This window comes from Crotalus tigris, unplaced genomic scaffold (assembly GCF_016545835.1).
Source record: "Crotalus tigris isolate CLP2741 ecotype Arizona unplaced genomic scaffold, ASM1654583v1 scf7180000024346.1432988, whole genome shotgun sequence".
NCBI lineage: Eukaryota > Metazoa > Chordata > Lepidosauria > Squamata > Viperidae > Crotalus > Crotalus tigris.
The window spans coordinates 562513-582882 of record NW_024100515.1 but is presented as its reverse complement, the minus strand read 5'-3'; the positions used below and the strand labels follow the sequence as shown (position 1 = coordinate 582882).

Genomic DNA, 20370 nt, shown 5'->3' with positions numbered 1-20370 from the left:
GGCACATTTGTGGATAACATAGCCTAATATTAAGAAGACCGGTCTTGAATTCAGTAGGTCAAATCCATTTCCTGTTTCCAATTTGTATATGATGAATTCATCCAACATAACTAGGTTTATTTTTATGGTTCTTATAAACAGTTTAGTCAGAAATGCATAATACTATTGACAGTGGATAATTGACATCTCTGATGGTTTCATTTTGTTTGCTATGGATATTAATAGCACAAATTTTATTTTTACATTAGTCATTGAAGAGTTTACGCAATTCAGATTTGAAACCATATATTATCTTCATTGCACCTCCATCACAAGAACGGCTTCGTGCATTGCTGGCCAAAGAAGGCAAAAATCCAAAGGTAATACTCATAGGTAATGTTTTCAATTGTGTTGTTTACATTTTAATGTATATCATGTTTTCAGCCTTGCTATATTTTCCTGGAATATCCCAATTTACTTCCTTATAGCTGAGTGCCCTTGTCACATTAGTAATGTTTAAAGAGGGAAATTATATGGTTATGTTCTAACCTACTAGCGCTACTAGAGTTTTAGTTCTAACTTCATTGATTTCCCTTTTCTGTTAATGATCTCGTGGTTAACATCCAACTATACTTAACAAAAGATTTCCCTTAAAGTAAACCTAAATTTGTGTAGTGACTTCTGCTGGGTTAAGGGAGGTAAATTTAGTAAAAGCAAGGAGAAAACAAAGATAAACTTCTCCGGACTCCCCGTCACAAACTTCCACTGTTCGTTAAAATGTGTCAGAAATGCTTTGGATTAAGAAGAAAATTAGTAGTTTTTATCCTAACACTTGTCTGTCTTGTATATTGTTTTCTCTTATGCAGCTGAGTTCTGCTTTTCTATAAGGCTATATATATGTGTGTGTGAGAGAGAGAGAGCAAGATAAATATTACTGATATAGGATATTTTTTCCACTTCAATTTCAGCCAGAAGAACTAAGAGAAATCATAGAGAAAACCAGAGAGATGGAGCAAAATAATGGCCATTACTTCGATACAGCAATTGTGAATTCTGATATTGATAAAGCATATCAAGAATTACTTCGTTTAATTAACAAACTTGATACAGAACCTCAGTGGGTTCCATCCTCTTGGCTGCGATGAAAAAAACCCCACGCCAATGAAGAAAAGATTTTTGCCAATTGCATACTTTTCATCGTTATTAAATTGTTTAATTCTCAAATCCAACAATGTTGCTCTGATTGTAGAATGTCTGGTTTCTCTACTTTTAATTAGACACTGTGTGAACAAGCCACATTTTAATTATTTAAATAGGTTTTTCTAACAGCTTTTTGTCTAGAGTTTTGTTCTTCAAGCAAGTATATTTATACAGTTCATGATCATTACTAACACAGGTTACTTTACACTGGTAACTTAATGATCTAATGAAAATATTGTAGCTCTCAACAATACCTTTACAAAACATTGGATGGATGAAATAATCAGGAAGAAAAAGGAATTAATCTGCACATTTTCTTCTTAATAGTATAAAGGGGCCACTTATATGGAGTTGTCCTTAGGCTTGAATTTTTTTAAATTTTAAATTTAATTTTTTTAATTAAACATTCCTTTATCCAATAGCACTGCATTTTTTAAAATATGTACAATGTAAATAAACATTTTTTGTCTTTAGATACTTTGTAAATCAGATTGATAGCTTATTAAATAACAAGATTCCACTGAAGATGAATTCTATATATGAGTTAATATTTGAGATGTGATATTTTTATGGATTTTTGCCCCTTTTATCTATATCTCTTGATTGGGAGCCGCTGGTATCCCAAAGAACTGTGGAACATTTTTGAAGGGAAGCTATATTTTTATGACAATAATTCTTATATTAGTTTTTTTTACAAGGCTTTGCTTCCGTACAATGTATAATGGTTTTCATAAACAAACAAATGAAAACTAGAGTTGGGAATAGTGAATATTAGCATATATCCTTGTATTTTTATACCTAGGCACAAGACATCTCATGGCTGTTGGAATTAGTATTAAGTAATCAGGTTATAGCCCTGGAACAGTAACATAATATGGATGCTAGGAACTTGTCTTATTCTCTTTTCTAGAAACATCAAATCCCTACTGAAAAGATCCATTGAGTAAATATTGGAGGCTTCTCCAGTAGTAGCTCTTTTGGAAATAGATTAGTTTTGTTACTTTGTTGTTGATGGCACCCTTGAATGTGAATATTAATAAATGTTTTTTTCAATCATAGCTTTTATTTTTATATACTGTCTTACACTGGAATTACTTCAACATGTAGTTGAATAGGTGAAGTATTAGCTATTTCTTCATGTTATTTCATTTTTTCCTCATAATATATAAATAGAAAAGAACTCGGCAAGAATAATACTTTTTTATTCATTGTTGAAAATGCTGTATGGCACATAGAAACTGTGTTGAAAAACTAGCTTAAGAACTGAAATTGTTCAGTATTATAAGCATCCCTCAGCAAGCAAGAAAAGAGGAAAAAATATAAATAAAAATATAAAAGAGTTCCCTCCCATTCAAATTCTGTATTAGTCTTATATTTATAAACTGATGGTAAAATAATCACCTAGTAATGTGCCTCATCCAGTAAAGCCTTTCAGTAGATAATAGAAATGATATGGAATGATTCCTGAGATAATTATGCATCTCCAATTGCCAACTTTGCTTACCATGCATGAGAAAGAAATGCTGTGGTTTTTCCTCATTTGATTTGTGATCGTTTCTAACTATTGGTGATCATTATAAGTCACTAAACCAGGACTACACTTGAGATGTAATGCATCCCAGCTTTTTTCTTTGCTTAAGGGATCAGAAACGGACTATGGCACTGTTTCTCAATCTTAGCAACTTTAAGATGTGTGGGCTTCAACTCCCAGAAATCCCCAGCCTGGTTGAGGAATTCTGGGAGTTGAAGTCTACACATCTTAAAAGTTGGTAAGATTGAGAGACACTACACTATGGAATCACATAATTTTATTTCTCATCCTCTCCTGTTTTATATATAATTTAGTTTTGTTTATTCTGGTAAACTTGTATTGAGCATTTAATGTATAAGTTTGTAGACCAGGCTTACAACTCTGAACACATATGTCCTGTTCTTCATAACTATTTTGACCAAATGACCATATCTCAATATCCTTGGCTAATCATGAAAAATTTAACAAGGATAGGAAATCATCAGGAAATCCCAAGGCTATAGATTAAACTGAGAAGTTGAAAAGGACAGGGAAATATTTCAGTTTTGTTTCTAAGAATACTTCTATGAAATCATCCCAAATCAAGCACAACTTAAAGCAAAGTGTTAGGATGATAGGATTACGTTGTAAATATTAAAATCCATATTAGATTTTTTTTGCGGTAGGTGTAACATTTTACATGCATATAGAATACCAACTTTTTTCACTATCATACTTGAATTCTGGTATGATCCAGGGTGCATTCGGGAGATGAATTAATGATGTTGGTGACACAGCAGTGAGTGTATTACATGTTAAGATGCACAAAACAATGAATCCCTTTGTTATGTTTTTGTTGTCCTTTTAATGTCTAAGAATCTAGAGATTGCTGAACAAAAAAATTACTAAATAAGATGGGTTTAAAAAAACAAAACATTTAGTTAAACATGCAACAAAGCCAAATAATGATATTAAGATTGTTAAAATGGTATTTTATAGATCAATCAGTAGTAACAAATTTAATCCTTTATTCTGCTGCTGAAAGCATGCATTTTGAAGTCTTTCACAATGCATGATGATTAGAAAAAATTAGAGACATTGAATATGTTACTATTTAAGTGTTTTGCTGTATGCTGAACGAGTGTACTGGATTTTTCTTGGGTTATTGAAACAGGAACATTTTTAATCAAGTAAACATTATTTTATTGGCATGAATGTAACCGTGTCTTTCTAATAAGGACAATAGGAGGCTTGTAAGGTAACTGTGACAATGCACCAATGCTGTAAACTGTATGCTAATGTAAACATGTGTATTTCCTGACTTCAAGTAAATGTTAACTGTTAATATATTTTTTATTTTAGTGGCTTAATATTACAAACTATTGTAATAAAAATGAGTGTATGGAATTAAGTTATAAAGACTGCAGTGCAGTCTGTTGTGGTGATAAGTACCACCAGCATTGTTCCAAACACCCTTCTACTAGTTTGCTGCTTCCAGATGTGTTTGGGGCTACAGCTCCCAGAATTCCCGAGCAGCCAAGATGAAGAATTCTGGAATTTACAATCGTAAGAGATATGGGAAGCGCTTGATTGGTAAAGGCTAATTATGAGGCTATATTGGCTGTTAGGGCTCTGCATGCTTTAGTGATTCCAAGTTCCCTTTTGTGAACATAACACCTCTGTTTATTAAAGTATCTTGACATTTTTAGGGATTCTGGCAAGCCTAAAAAAAAAAAGATTGCCACTAAAAGAAATCTGCTTATTAAAAATTAGTGAAATTTGTAAAGCAGTTTTATTCAGGCTCCCATAGAAACTGGATAAAGATCAGGCAGTTTAAGAAAGAATAGAGAGGTGCTCTACTCATACAGCACTTTTGAAGTGCAGTTACCCCTCTTGGCTTTCATTGGATTAACATTATACAAAATTATTTCCACTGACATTACTTAGACTGGTTCCAGGGAATCCCCAAACTCTGGAGTGCCCATGGAGTTACCAGTTGTGGAAGAATATGTTCTACCAATGGTATCTCTTCAGCTGGCAGATGGAGTTGGATATCATCTGTTGCAGAGATGCGATGGCACTTCCTAAAGCCACAATGTACTATGGAGACAAAAGCCACCTGATTTTTATACTTGCTTGAAGTTCTTTTACTACTCAATCGCATAAGTCTTTACTTTTTTCTAATGATTCAATAGGAAACTGTCTTGGCACAACTTATTATCTATGAGAGTACAATTCAGATCCATCAGATTAGCAAACATGGCCATGATAACCAATATTCTCTATGCATTGTAGAAAAAGGTAAGTTAGTAGAGATTACTAACTGCACAGCTGATTCTCAGTGGAAATTTCTTCCATATAAGTTTGCCCAAAAGCACGGGTGTCAAACTCACTGTGTCACGTGACGTATTGTGACTTTTTTTTTTTGCATTGCCGGAGCTGGGGTGGGCGTGGCCTCTGTATGATGCAACCGGCTCACGGCAGTTTGACACCCCTGCCCAAGAATATTTAAATAAAAACTCTTAATCCTTGAATAAGTTTGAGAATATTTTCCACTTGATTGGACAACTCAGATGCAGCTTGTAACAGCCTTATGACAAGTAAGGTACGGACTAAACAAATGAAACTTGAATATTGCATGTGTTAAATTGTGAAGCTGTTTCATTGTCCTTTGAGAAAGAATTAGCAAATCTTGCACCATTTATTTGCTTACCAAAAATAAAGTTCACTTCTTTCTTACTTTGCATCAAGTTGTTTTGTACACACAAGAGTCTTATGCTCATTTGTAAATTTGCCTTTAGAGGGGAAGGTGAACAGCAAGAGTTCACATTTCTATTTGTCCCATGCAAATATTTCTTTTCAATCGGAGAAACTCTTGTTTCTTTAAACTATTAAATGTTTGTTACCCGTTTTTGTTTGGCCTTCTTGTATTTTTCTCTACTCCTTTTCTTCTGATGTAGATATTTTTCACAGACTGGTTACTAGTGCGTATCCAAGAATAAAGCATAGGCAGAACAATTATAAAGATGGGATTTTCCATTAGTCGTATCAGCACACATATAAGTACTCCTCCCTAATTGGGACTTCCATCTAAATAAGAAATCATAGACAGTGCTTTCCATTGGAAAGAGGCAAGACTACTTAGTTTCACACCTTCAGCTTTTAATTCCTAATCACTCCCCCTCCTCCCTTTGGAATGCTCCAATACCTGCTTATTTCTTGTACACATCAAAAGCAAATGCAATTATGCTGCAGTCTACCATAGGCATCTAGCTGACAATATCTTGAAATTTCTTTGTCTCCACTCTCTGTCCTCTGATAGGGGAGCAGTTCAAGGAAAGAGAAATTGCCTACCAAAATCACTTTTTTTTTTCTTCCCATCTCCCATGCATAATAGATTGGAGAGGAAGAGATTTCAAGAGAGTACTATAAGCTGACTATAAGCTGATCGTGTAACACATTCACAGCTGCCAGCTCTCAGGCCACCAGTGCAATTACATTGCTTTCAACAGGGCTTTTTTTGTCATAGAATACACAGAACGGAGTTCCGGCACTTTTGGGATGGAACCTTGTAGGGTAGGCAAGGCGGGTTGTATAATGTGTGCGAGTTCTGGCACTTTTTTTTTTTTTACAAAAAAGCACTGGCTTTCAATGCCTATAAGAGCAAACAAATTATGTTTTTGCAATCCCTTTCTCTACAACTAATCTGTTCTGTACTGTACTGTACTGGTGATCACTTAGTCTTTCTATTAAGCAGGGTGATACTATTTGAGCTATAAGTCAAGAGCTACCTGACATCGAAGACAACTAGCATCCCATGCAGAAAAACAAGGCTGAAGCAGCCATTGGTTTCTGGCTGGTGAATGAGGGGTGGCAATGGCAAACCTCTCAAGCGACTTTTAGGACCACACTCTTGAGAATCACTCACTTAAAGAAAGTTTGACAAACAAGAATAACCTTCGGTTAGCCATATTTTTTTATTGATTTTACAGTACAATCAATTGAGATACAATTTAAAATGAATATTTCTTATTCAGGAAAACATAATTCCAAGTTATGAATTTATGAAATGCTCACTAGTTTCTACTGTGACCATGAACAAAAATTCTTATTACAAAAATTTGGCAGCAAGCAGGGAAACCATACTTCTATACCAAAGGAATGAAGACAGACAGGAAATGGAAATGATCCTGCTTCGTGCAAATATTTACTTAAACAGCAATTTTCCACAACAAGAACATTCCGTGAATAGGTCTGGAGTGGAACATTCAGGCTAATAATCAAAGATTCATAAATAAGGTCCACAGAGCAGCACAGCTTTTAGAATTCAGTCACAATTTTATGTCACAGCTATTCAAAGAGAAGATCCTCGTCTTTTTCTTCTGCAAGCAAATTTGCAGGTTCTTGCTCTCCAGCAGCTTTCCGTAATTCTTGCAACTTCTCATTCTTCTCTTTCAGTACCTTTTTCTTTTCTTGGATCTTCTTTAATCTGGGAGGCATACGAGATCTATTTTAGTGATTGTTATTCCTCCTTTTAGAACGAAACTGTAAGAAATGTACAGTATTACCCACATTCCCCTCCCTCCCCATTTATAGAAAAGATGGGGAAAATAAGTTTCAAAAAGAAGAGATGAGTGAACTGGAATGTGGATTCTACCTGCAATACATTGAAGGGAGAGGAAAGGAGGCTGTTACACAGGAATGTAATCTCAGGTTGTTTTACCGCTTGGATCACATGTAAATATTGTTCACATTATCTACCTTCTGCTCCAAGCAAAGCTTTGATTCACATAGTCTGTGTTACCTATTCAAAATTAGCTGAGTAGGAATAAATTATTTCTCAAAGGCAGACAGTTTTCAATGATTAACTAACTCAAAAGACAGTTTTCAAGAAGGCACGGCACTGAGAAATGCCATAAGCAGTTTGCTCTGCAGTAATACTTTTGCACTGTAATAACCAACTCCTTAAAAATCACATCCCTATATGCCATCCAAAGTGTGCACTAAAATCACTTGAAAGGCTGTGCTCACATTAATAGCACCCCAATTATAGACCTTACGATGAATCCTACATGTGTCAAAAAAACGGAGTTAAAATGTAGTCCCCTGTACTAAGTTTGGCTGAAGCAACTTCAACTCTCAAGGATTCCTAGTACATGACCACAAAGCCTTACTTTGTAACTAAGCCACCTCACAGAAAATCCTTCAGCCTTCTAGCAAGTGATAAGGTGGCCATTGTGGTGTAGTGTCAGGTACTCGATGAGGACCGAGGAGACCCAGGTTCAAATCCACCTCAACCATCACAGCTCAGCTGGTGACTTTGATCATGTTACTTTCACTCCAAACTACTGTATAAGGTTATTGTTTCCAAAAATTGGAGAGTAAAGATGATAAACTCTGGTTTCTACCAGATTTTTAATGCAGGCGTCTTTCAACTTCTGCACTTTGCATCAGAAAGCAAAAAATATTTAGACTAGACTAGACTAGACTAGACTAGACTAGACTAGACTAGACTAGGAATAGAATAGAATAGAATAGAATAGAATAGAATAGAATAGAATAGAATAGAATAGAATAGAATAGAATAGAAGTTGGAAGGGACATTGGAGGTCTTGTCCAGCCCCCTGCTCAAGCAGAACTTATACTATCTCAGACAAGTGATTGTCTAGCCTCTTCTTTAAAATGTCCAGTGATGGAACATCCACGATTTCTAGAGGCAAGCTGTTCCACTGGTTAATTGTCCTGTCAGGAAATTTTTCCTTAATTCCACATTGCTTCTCTCTTTGATCAGTTTCCAATCATTATTTCTTGTCCTGCCCTCTGGTGCTTTGGTGAATAACATGACCTCTTCTTCTTTGTGGCAGCCCCTCAAATACTGGAATACTGCTATCATGTCTCCCCTATTTCTTCTTTTCTTTAGATTAGCCAAACCCAAGTCCTTATATGTTTTAGTCTCCAGGCATTTGATCATCTTAGTTGCTTTTCTCTGAATTTTTTCCAGACTCTCAACATCTTTTTTGTGATATGGTGACCAAAATTGGCTGCAGTATTCCAGGTGTGGTCTTACTAAAGTTTTATAAAGCAGTACTAATACTTTGCGTGATCTTGATTCTATGCCTCTGTTTATACAACCTAGGACTATATTAGCTTTTTTTGCTGTTGCTGCACACTGCTGGCTCATAGTCAAGTGATCATCCACTAGGACTTCAAGGTCCCTCTCGCAGTTATTGTTTTTAAGCCAAGTCTCACCTAATCTGTTTTTTCCTGCTTAAATGTAAGACTTTGTATTCTCCACATTGAAACTCATTTTGTTGGATAGGGCCCATTGTTCAAGTTTGTCAAGATCTTTTTAGATCCTGAGTTTGTCTTCTGGGTATTGGCTACCCCTGCTAGTTTGGTGTCATCTGCAAATTTGATGAGCTCTGCTTCTATTTCCTCATCTAAGTCATTTATAAAGATATTGAAGAGTACTGGGCCTAAGATGGAACCTTGTGGTACCCCACTGCTTACTTCTCTCCATCTGGATGTAGTTCCATTGAGGACTACTCACTGAGTACAGTTTGCCAGCCAGCTACAGATTCATCTGGTGGTGATGTTGTCTATTCCTTTTTCTAGCTCACTAAAGAGTCGGTTGTGGTCTACTTTATCAAATGCCTTACTGAAGTCTAAGTATACTACGTCCACAGCATTTTGCTGGTCTACTAGTTTAGTCACTTTATCAAAAAATGAAATAAGTTTGGTTTGGCATGATCTGTTTTTAACAAATACGTGCTGGCTACTAGTTATAACTTTGTTTGCTTCCAGCTGTTCGCAGATCTGTTTTTTGATTATCTTTTCTAGGATCTTCCCAGGTATTGATGTTAAACTGATTGGTCTGTAGTTTCCTGGGTCCGTTTTTTTCCCTATCTTGAAGATGAACATCAGCCCTTTTCCAATCCTTAGGTACTTCCCCGGTGCTCCAGGATTTATGAAAGATATGGTGCAATGGTTCTGAGATAACATCTGCCAGCTCCTTCAGAACTCTGGGATGTAATGTCATCTCCTGGTGATTTATATTGTCAAGGTCGGATAGGTATTCCCTTACCATTTTCTTGTTTATTTTTTGTTTCTAGTTTGTCTTTTGCAGTGGGTTTTTTTTGTTTGTTTTTTGGTATGCTGGGCTAGTTTCTTTTTGTGTGAAGACTGATGCAAAGAATGAGTTGAGCAGCTCTGCTTTCTCCATTGCCTCTTATTTCTTTGCCATCTTCTCTTCAGTGGACCTACAGTTTCCTTGACTTTTTTCTTGTTGTTAGTATGTTGGAAGAAACTTTTTTTATTATCCTTGATTTCTGTTGCAAGTCTTTGTTCATTCTGAGCCTTTGCTTTCCTGACTTCGTCTTTGCATGTTCTGGCTGTTTGCTGATAATCAGCCTTAGTTATGTGTCCTTCTTTCCATTTTTTGTACTTGTCCTTTTTGTCTTTCAGTTTGTCTGAGAGATCTTTGTGCAGCCATGCTGGTTTCTTCTTGAATTTCTTGTTATTCTTTTTCAATGATATTATGCTGGTATGGGCTTTTATGATCACATTTTTCAGAGTTTCCCACATTTCTTGGGTTGTTTTCCCCTTTAGGATTTTCATCCATGGGATCTTTCCTAGGTTCTCTCTGAATTTGTTAAAGTCAATTCTTTTGAAGTTTAAGACACTGGCCAGATTGTTTTCTATTGCTAGTGTTTGTATTATATTAAATTCTACTATGACATGTCATTTTCAGCCAAGGTTCTGGCAACTTCAACTCCCTCTATTACTTATTCTCTATTAGTAAGAATTAAGTCCAGTATAGCTTTACATCTAATTCCCTCCTCCACCCTTTGGATAACAAAGTTGTTGGTTAGATTGGTTAGGAATCTGTTTGATCTCCCACTCGCTGCAGAGTTTGTCTCCCAGTTGATATCTAGATAGTTGAAGTTTCCCATTATTACTGTGGTATGCTTCCTACATACATTTGTTAACTAGTTGACAAAGAATTCATCTATTTCTTCTGATTGGTTGGGTAGCCTGTAATATACAGTACAACTATGGCGATGTCACTTTTTTTCTCTTTTATACTGACCCATATACATTCTGGAGAGATTTTATCTTTGATCATGTGCATTTCTGTAGATCTGTAGTGTTCTCTTACATATAGTGCAACTCCTCCTCTCCTTTTTGTAGGCATGTTTCTTTTGAACAATTTGTTATCTATCCATCAGCCCACCCCATTCATGGGTTTCGTCCCACCAGGTTTCTGTAATGCCAACTATGTCATACCCTCCACCGTGTACTATTGCTTCTAGTTCGCCCTGTTTGTTCCCCAAGCTTTGAGCATTTGTATATAAGCATATAAGACTTTTATGCCTGTCTGTGGGTATGTTTCCTGCATCTCCTGATTGTTGTTTGAGTTTTTCTTTTTTCTCATCCCTGCCTACCTCATTGTTTGATTTGTTTTCTTGGGATTTGTGATCGGTTTTGGGTTCTAGAAATTCTGAAGATTGTCACCCTTCCACCTCAATTTTAGTTTAAAGCCCTCCTGATGAGTTGGTCCAGTCTTTTACCAAGTACATTTTTCCCTGTTTTCATGAGGTGCAGCCCATCCCTTGCCAAGAGTCCTTTGCATAGGAAATGCATTGAAAAAGATTGAAAGATTGAAAATACTCAGTGTCTAACTTGCTGGCTCACCTGTAAAACTCCTCTCGTTCTCGCTCATCCAACTCGGTTATGATATAGGACAGTGTGCGTTCAATTCTAGGAATAATCACTGAATAAAAGGTAGTTGTTACTATCACATATAATTTTAAAAGAGCTTGTGCAATGTGGGATCTGTAATCTTATACAGGTAGTCCTCAACTTATGATCAGTCCCTTAACAGTTCAAAGTTATGACTGATTTCAAAAAAGCTACTAATGACCCATCCTTGAAATTGCAACTGTATGGAATTTCCCTCCCTATCCTCTTCTACTAACTTACGTATTCACTTTACCAGCATTACAAGCATTTGTTTACCATTTACATGGATTCTTGGGGGGGGGGAATTCAGCCCTTGAGGTCTCTTGGATCCCTTAGCACTCCCCAATTTTAAAGTTTCGCATAGCCTAGAACTATGCCTTTGTTTCTTGAGTTCAGTCAAGGATGTATCTGAGGATATTTGGAAGCCCTTAAGGGATGCCATCCAAGTTATATCAACTTGTTATGTACTGTGTCAGGCAATTGTGAATCTTCTCCATTTCTGATTTAATTTGTTTAGATTGATATTATTTTAAAGGGAGTTCATGTCTTTCCCATGGTAGCACCCAGCAACCACTTTCGTTCCTCTCCTCCCCCTGAATTGGTGAGAAATGCTGTGGTTATCCAGGCAGTTCAAACCTAAAATTATAATTAGACGCATAACAAAATAGTCATTTGATTCTTCTGCAGTAAGCCATAAATTACTGGGCAGTGTGATACAGGGCAAAGAAAAATGTCGTTTTTCTTGTTGTGAAACCATCTGCAGGATAATAAAATAACTTTCAAGTTTCACTAATCAAATGCAATAAGCATTTGAGTATTCTACTTTTTAGGTATCAGGTATCATATAGTGATCATGGGCAGGCCAAAGCTTTATTTAAACTGGGAATACAAGCCTTTTTGGGGCTCAAGTGTAACAGTTGACTTTAATCTCATGGGGAACAAATCCCATCTCTCCAAAACAAGAAGAACCAGAACAAAGAACAATTTACACGTAATTGAAATATGAAATACATTTTAACAAACCTATTCTATACATATAAAATAATCTCTACTCATATAAAACTATAATTATTAAAATAATGTTTGTAGGGGCTTTAAGGGACGTATTTAAAGTTTTCAAGAATTATTTGTGGTACAGATCTAAACTGGACACACTTGCATAGATTTTGGGGACCAGAGACTTGGTATAGACTTAGTAGCTATTAAGAAGTAGTACAGTATAAGCTAAAAATTATTGATAACTGTAACAAAGATGTTTTTACTTAGTTGATATGTACTAGCTCAATATGAGATAGCAGATATTAATGTGAAAAGAGAGGAAATATTTGATGTTGTAACATGAGATTTATATTAAAGACTTATGTACGCTATTGAACTATTGATCAACCCAGTTATCACATTGCTTTTTAAATATTCAATTGTAAAATGAGAAAATCAATAAAATATTATTTTAAAAAAGTAATAGTACTGAATAGAAAATAAATGAACCGCATCCCAATGTGACATCTTACTTGAAAAGAGAGGCAGAAAGATTAGATATGGGGCATTATTGGAAGAAAAAGTGGGGGAAAAAACCCTGGTTTGAAACATGTCCTGAAGGGAGATGATTTCTTTGGATTAAAAAAATCCTCTTCTAATGGTAAGCTTGGAAAATCTTCAAACATTAACACTTTGATACTATGACACATATCAGGGAACAATGCTCATCATGTGATTCAGGAGTGAGTATATCAATTGTGCAACAAGCATAGAAATGGCCCACAGTTTTCCACATTTATCACCTTTTACTTACCATGTTCAATAGCATTCACACGCCTGTTTGTTATCTTGATTGCTTCATCCAGAGTAACAAACGAAGTCTGTAGAAGCAAATGAGCCGGAGTATAAAATAAGGTATTATCATGATTAAAGGTGATAGATTGGCTTCCAGAAATTTAGCTCCAGACAAACAAAGGTATGTTCCTTAAAAAAAACCTCTGAAAAATTATTTACCAAATAAGGCCAAAGTGATCTGGTACAATACCAACATAGTTACTCACCTGACTTTTCATATACACAGATGAAGATGATTCTGTTTACTGGGGGCCCATTTGTTTAAGTTCAGAGGCATGTTTCTTTAAATTAAGGGGTTTGTATCAAGTGACAACATACACAGTCTCTCCTTTCCCAAAATTTCCTAACAATGTTATCTAAATGGTGGAGAAGTGTGTGCTTAGAATATTTGCCCAATTCAATCCCTATGAGCCTTCACCCAGAATGACCAGGGAGTCAAATTATGAGAAATGTAGTTTAAAACACCCAGATGGAAACTAGTTTGCCTACTCATCTCTAGTTCATAGCATTACCAAGGCTTGAAGAAGAGATTGTGCAATGTGTATCTCTACTCAAATATGCATACAGAATAGCCTACAGAGTGCTCTTAACAGATCTCAGGAAGAGTCTATGCATCCACAAAATAGATAAAGCCATGGGCTCGTTTCAAAGACAGGGCAATATAGCAAGAAGCCAGATACAACAAATTTTTAATTTGTGCAATGGTCAGATATGCAGTGTTTTGAAAATCAAGCCTAAATGTTGCAATCTGTTTTTCTCATTAAATTAAAGCCATTTACTATTACCAGCACCAATGAAATTCCCAACCAGCAACATTGAAACATTGCTATTTTAGCTGGAATTTTGTACCTGGCTTCTTTTGTCATTTAACTTGGAAAGTACTGTTAGATATGCTTGAAAATACTAAATAAGACCCTAATAAAAATAGTTGGCAGCACTATAATCCCTTGAATGATCATCCACCAAGTGAAGATTTCAAATGTCTTTTTGACAGCATTCTGTCCCCCATTTACCTGAAGAGAAGCTAGTTCTACAAGGAGTTCTACTGCTTTGGCATAGTTCCTTTTCAGCTTGGCCAGCTGTTCACCGCCTCTGGCTAAACCAGTCAACTCATAACCTAAATAATACATTTAGATGATTAGGTATTTATTGAAGTTTCAATAAACTTTTAAGCCAAAAGAAGATATTAGAGAAAGAGATTAATTATGGGGGGGGGGTGTGTGGAGTGCCAACTGACCCATCTTCCTCACTAGCAATAATATAAGAATAAATTTAGTAAGCCATTTAGAATTTGGTAAGCAAGTGGCATAACAGCTATGGTGTAAAAGTAAATAAGTGAAATATAATCAAATACAGTTTGATACTGACTCTTCTTGGAAATTCCCAATACTCAGGATTATATCTAAAAGGTATCAGATGCTTCAAGAAATGATCAGAAAGTCTCAAATATATATTATTTCCTTTCAGTTGTTTACCTTCCTCCAGCACCTAAAATCTCCTTGGTTATGTAAAATCTAAATAAACTTTTTTCCTCACAAAGAAATTTGTAAAGCTCAGATAATTGTTATTTAGTAAACTATGTCGTAAGAATCAGAACACACCAAATTAAAAAAAATACAAACTTACTATCCCCTCCTTCTTGGTAATGTTCAAAAACTGGCAGAGTCACACCTGTAAAAAAACATACAACAGGTTGTGAAAATTACACATTTCCCAACATCCATTCCAGTCATCATCCATTTCTCTCTCATGAGTCCAAACTAAATTCTAAAGGAGATACAATTGCTTGACCCAGTGATGGCCTGCGGGGAGCATTTAGCCAGTGTTTTTCAACCTCAGCAAGTTTAACATAACTCCCATAATTCCTAATTGTGCTTAAAATAATTGGGCATCTTGATCTAGGACACTGTTTCTTAACCTCAGCACTTTGAAGATGTGTGGACTTCAACTCCAGTCCCGGCTGGAGAATTCTGGGATTTGAAGTCCATAAATCTTCAAGGCACTAAGGTTGAGAAATGGTCTTTTATATGACTCACCTGCTACATTGTCTTTTTTAGCTCTGATCTTGACTTGAGCTTTGTTCACATTCTGAATCACAGTAGTACTGCAGAAAGAAAAGAACTTTTAATTTGCATAGCTACACAATTTCCCTAAAGGTGCATGAAAATTATTTGCCAAAAGGTTTTCACTGTATTATATCAGGTTTAATTAACAAAACCACCCACATGTAGAACTTTAAAAATGAAGAACTTAATGCTTGTATATCTGACACAAATTCATGTCTTATTACTCAGTGATTATTCTCACTGATGCTAATTCACATAAAATCTAGAAAAGATTAACAATTGCAAGTGTAGCTTTTTCAGCTATTAAAAACCAAATTGATGGTGAAAACTACAGAAATGTTTAAGGATTTGGTGGCATTTTTCATAACAAACCCAAAGGTGCTTTTTTCACCAGGCCACTAGACTTTCTTGTTTTTCTTTGAAGACGTTTCGCTCCTCATCCAAGGAGCTTCTTCAGCTCTGACTAGATGGTGGGGAATGGCAGGATTTATACTCCTTGCAGACAGCTGATCATTTGCATTCTTTTAGCGAGTCGTTGAAGCCCTTCCAGTCTACAACACCATCCTTTCAACAGTTCCAACAAGGTTCCAGACCTATTTGCACTACTTGATGACACAGGGGCTTCAATGACTCGCTAAAAGAATGCAAATGACCAGCTGTCTGCAAGGAATATAAATCCTGCCATTCCCCCACCATCCAGTCAGAGCTGAAGAAGCTTCTTGGATGAGAAGCAAAACATCTTCAAAAAAAAACAAGAAAGTCCATTTGCCTCATGAAAAAAAGCACCTTTTGGACAATCATGACCTGGATGACTGAGAATCTCCATAGACATTTTTCATAACAAAAATGACAGAATGATCTTCTAACTTGTAAAATTAACACACTTCTATTTCTAAAGTAGATTTCTATGATTTTCTTTTCATTGTAATATAGGTGAACTTAATTTTCAAGATGGTGACCACAGCAAACCATAATTATTGTCAGTTCATCATGTGTGCACAATGTATAAGTTTTAAAGCATGGATGAACAACATAAAGCTCTCAACCACAAGAAATAGGGTCCCAGAGCCATGGAAGTTCTGCTAATTTTTCTACCGCTGAACAGGAAACAGAACACTTATTTCCAATCACCATTAATAGCCAGGAATCAAATAACTGATCCTTGCCATCAATTATTTTCTGCTATTAACAGGCAATCTGCAGTAGTACAGTGGAAGCTGGGAATAAGGTGAGAAAACATGGTATATATAGGCTTAAGCAGAATTTGTATATGAACATTTGAATACATAAACATGCTGCATGTAGGAAATCTTGCATCTTGATCAGGCAAGCTCTGCAGTCCCAGGAGTAAAAAGTGGTCCACCTTGTTGTTGGAAAATAGCCACAAAAAGTTCACTATCCTATTCTGTTAGTCAATACTTTTCACAAATTCAAATCCCTCACTGTTTTCCTTTTTCCCTGTTTATCTTTAAATGTTATTCTGAAATAAATCGTCTTACAAGTGTGCCTATTTCTTTCTGCTACAGAATGTTCATCTCCCTCATAATTGCATTTACAAATGCCAAACTGTTCACTGACTCATTTTTCAAGACATGGCTGGCATTTCACATGGACTTCCTTCACCCAAGTTTATGAGCTTCACCTAAAATCTCCAGCTGTGAACTTTGCTTCAGCAAGAGAAAAAGCAGCTTCTCTCATCACTTCACCCATCAACATCTTAGTCTGCAAATACAACAGAAAAGGAGAGCTTGTGAACCCAACATAAAAAGTATAGACAACGATAAAAGTAAGAACAAAAATTGTGTACTCTATGACCATATTTGAAGGGTGTTTTAATAATATTAGGTTTAAGAATAAAGCAAAACAAAAATCCTTACCTCAATAATTTTCTTCAAAATCTGCCGGAATCGTAAAGTCAATGCATCCGATTTTTTTTTCAAGAGGTTGCGTCCAGTCTGGGCTCCTTTTAAACGTGCTTTCATAATAGTTTGAGCCCTATAAAAATCAGAAAAAGTGAGACTTTTTATTGTCACTTGAGATGGATGATTCTGAAAATAAACCACAATCTTCTCTAGCACATAGAAATTGAGGCTGTATTTAGAACTACAGGTTTGAGGGCAGTATCCTTTGCTTGAAACAAATGTGCTATTAAGTATTCTGGGTAAGCAAGTATGGATTTGCAGTCTTAATCTACAATCTCCAAAAGATTTACAAGGGAATAAACTCCAAATTAGCAATGATGGAAAATTATTTTCTAAGGAGACTTAAAAAAATTTAGAAGTGCTGACAGGAGAATTTTCAGAATAGAACCTTTCCATCATGTAAATAAATTTCTCAGTACAGATGTGTTTGGCATTATTTCTTTACCATCATTCAAAGTAAGACAAATATGAGCTAAATCATTTATGATTCAAGAAACTAAGAATGGCAATATAATACAGAGTGGAATTTGTTCTTGGAAATTAGTATATAATAAGTCACATGCAGTGTCTCTGCCTCCATACTTCCCCAATCGCCCAGAGGTCAGACATTACTGGTTTTCCACATGCTTCAAATTCAATGAATTCAAACTGTCACTAGTTTACCAATTGTCGGCACTTAAATCTACTGATTTGTTTGAATGAAGGAAAAATAATTAGTACTTAACAGTAAACTAGCATTGGGTAAGCATAAGTACTGTCCAAGGAGATTTAATGTAGTTCTTTTAAGAATGTTAACATATATCACAGACAGGGCATAAATTGAAAGCAAGTTCAAGAACAGAAGTATAACTTTTTAAAGGAAGGCAAAATAAAGATTTCATATTCTTGTCCAAGCTAGTTTTTGCCACTGCCTACTTAGCAGACTAATTCACTTACTAGCTAGAACAAGATTTTGTGTGTGCATTTCAACATCATTCTGTTTGCTGTCAACAATGTCATCCACTAGTCTGTTCTATAAATGTACTGTAATATGGCTGATTTATGTAAGATGTATGCCAATAGGAATATTTACTTATAGACATGACTCAGAACGGATCATATATATTCACTGTCTTCTTCACAAGAAATAAAAAGCAAAACATGTTTTTATAATTCATATCTCTCTCATTTATGGAGTTGGGCAGGGGAGAAGGAAATAATGGTAACATTTTCTACTGGACATTATTTTTTAAAGGAGAAAACTAACATATACGCAATACTTCTTTCTCTAAATAATGATAAAATATTATTACTGAAAACTTAAAAGTTTACTAAACAATACTTAACACAGCTTATATTACTTAAAAATCTTGAAAGATCAAAGTTACATTAAGAAATAGATATGATCCTACTACAGGCACACTAACAAGATTATAACCAATAAAAATATTTAAATATCACCTAAATATCTGACTCTGGGTCATCTAATTTGGTGGAATACTGAGTATATAAACACCCTTGAGAAGCAGTTAAGAACGGAAGCAACTCTGATCAGAGTTAGCAATTCCAACATGATTATTAAAAGACATTTATTATTTAGGAAAGTTTGAAGTTGGTATCCAACCACTGTATTTAAAGTTAATCATAATTGAACCCATTAAAATCAATAGGATTATACATACCAACATATACAAAAGATCATATTGCAAGGCCTCAGTGTTCACCTATTGTAATTTGGGCACATGCATCAATAAGTTTAGTGGAACTGATTTCTAAAACACGATAGAATTGAACTACATGGAACCAAATCTTTTTATATGCATTAGAAATAGAAGAAATGCAATCTGTAAACATAATTTGTGAACTTTATTTTTAAATATATTGGGTTAACCATCGCCTTGAAATGATGATGAAAAGGCAGACACAACTATATAGCATTAAGGGTTTTTTTTAACTTTAGAGTTACTATCATCTTGTCTACTATTATGAACAGATTTTAGAGTACTACTATTGAAATTTTCTCCCCCATCCTAACCTTTTTCTGGCAAGGCCATTCTTTATTCCTATATGCCACACATTAGAAAAGAAGTAATGCCGAATTCAGTCCCTTCAGCAATGCCCTTGCCATGAAACGTTCACATTCAATGACAATCCTATTCCATACAAAGTCAACTGCATGACTATATGACAAAGCATTTATTCTTATGACAGCACAGTGCATGTATTTCACTTCTTCATTTTCTTTAGCCTGTTTATTCTGCTTGCTCCTGAGGAAAAAAAAGAGACGTGTTGGGGAGGACTATAAGAAATAATATTCCTCCAAGGGCTCTCCAAAGATCACTTATTTAACCTCTTCTGCAGAGGCTGAAAGCTCTCCCCGCAGCTACCCAATAGCTAGGCTGGAGTCCTGATGCAGGAAACAATGTATGTTCCACGTCTTCTTCTTCACCCCAGACCCACTTTATTTAATTCAGTCTTAAATAGTCCAAACGGACTGCCAGCAGGCTGGTTTTTGTAACCAAAGCACAGCGAACCCAGCCATCTCCTCCTGCAAATTCCCTTCCCCAACTGGCAGGCAGAAAACAGAGCCAGCCCCACCAGGAGAAAGTGAACCCGGGCTTGGCTGAGCTCAGGAATTAAAAATAAAAGCCCGCTGCACTGCGACCCCCCCCCCATCAATCCTCCTCCAGGGCGACAGGGCGGGTGAGTGGGCAGAAGAGGAGGGCAACTCACATCCGCGAAGGGAAGACTTCGATCCTGTCCTTGCCCGACATCCTGCCAAGATCGATCGAACCGACCGAGCCCACCTAACCGACTTCCTCCCTTGGAAACGCCAGCCCGATCACGTGACTCCCTCTGGTTACCAAGGGCACCAAGCCCTCCAGTTCGGTTAACCGCGGTTAGGCCCCGCCCCTTTCCTCGCGTCCCTGGCGCGCGCCGCGACGCAGCGGTGTTCGCGCGATGGTACCCGTCAGAAACGTAGAGCTAGAAAGGGAAGAAAGAACTTAAAGACAGGCGATAATAAGGAAATGAGTCGGTGACGCGTGGTTGGAATTCGGGGGGGGGGAAAGCGGGAAACAAAAAGACTTTGATTCTGAAGCACGTCAGGCTGCAGAAAGGCCACTGCGGGCTACATGGA

General features: G+C 36.2%; 2 protein-coding genes across 3 annotated transcripts in view; one reads left to right on the top strand and one right to left on the bottom strand.

Annotated features, from left to right (window-relative positions):
* MPP5 (membrane palmitoylated protein 5) overlaps window positions 1-2237 on the top strand; it is a 60449-nt gene extending 58212 nt beyond the window's left edge. Inside the window, exons 13-14 of the mRNA XM_039326903.1 lie at window positions 249-359; window positions 948-2237. Coding sequence (XP_039182837.1) covers window positions 249-359; window positions 948-1124 — 288 coding nt within the window. The 3' untranslated portion in view covers window positions 1125-2237. The remainder of the gene's footprint in view (window positions 1-248; window positions 360-947) is intronic.
* Window positions 2238-6647: 4410 nt separating this feature from the next.
* ATP6V1D (ATPase H+ transporting V1 subunit D) lies at window positions 6648-20142 on the bottom strand. 2 transcript variants are annotated; one of them, XM_039326871.1, is made up of 9 exons: window positions 19965-20142; window positions 17208-17325; window positions 16973-17052; window positions 15301-15368; window positions 14891-14935; window positions 14278-14381; window positions 13224-13290; window positions 11384-11462; window positions 6648-7178 (listed from the first exon to the last, which is right to left on the bottom strand). In XM_039326871.1, the coding sequence occupies exons 1-9, from the start codon at window positions 20003-20005 to the stop codon at window positions 7040-7042; spliced, it is 741 nt and encodes a 246-aa protein (XP_039182805.1). In that variant the 5' UTR covers window positions 20006-20142; the 3' UTR covers window positions 6648-7039. The 2 variants fall into 2 exon arrangements, with proteins under 2 accessions (XP_039182805.1, XP_039182806.1); XM_039326872.1 differs by lacking the exon at window positions 19965-20142 and adding an exon at window positions 19267-19477.
* Between the last annotated feature and the right edge of the window lie 228 nt (window positions 20143-20370).

Excerpts from the sequence above, each read along its gene's own strand:
- ATP6V1D (XM_039326871.1), bottom strand. The coding sequence starts at position 20,005 with ATGTCGGGCAAGGACAGGATCGAAGTCTTCCCTTCGCGGAT. Across the intron at positions 14,936-15,300 it reads TAAAAAAGACAATGTAGCAG|GTGTGACTCTGCCAGTTTTT; the intron begins GTGAGTCATATA and ends GTTTTTTTACAG. Across the intron at positions 11,463-13,223 it reads TGTGAATGCTATTGAACATG|TGATTATTCCTAGAATTGAA; the intron begins GTAAGTAAAAGG and ends CCTTTTATTCAG.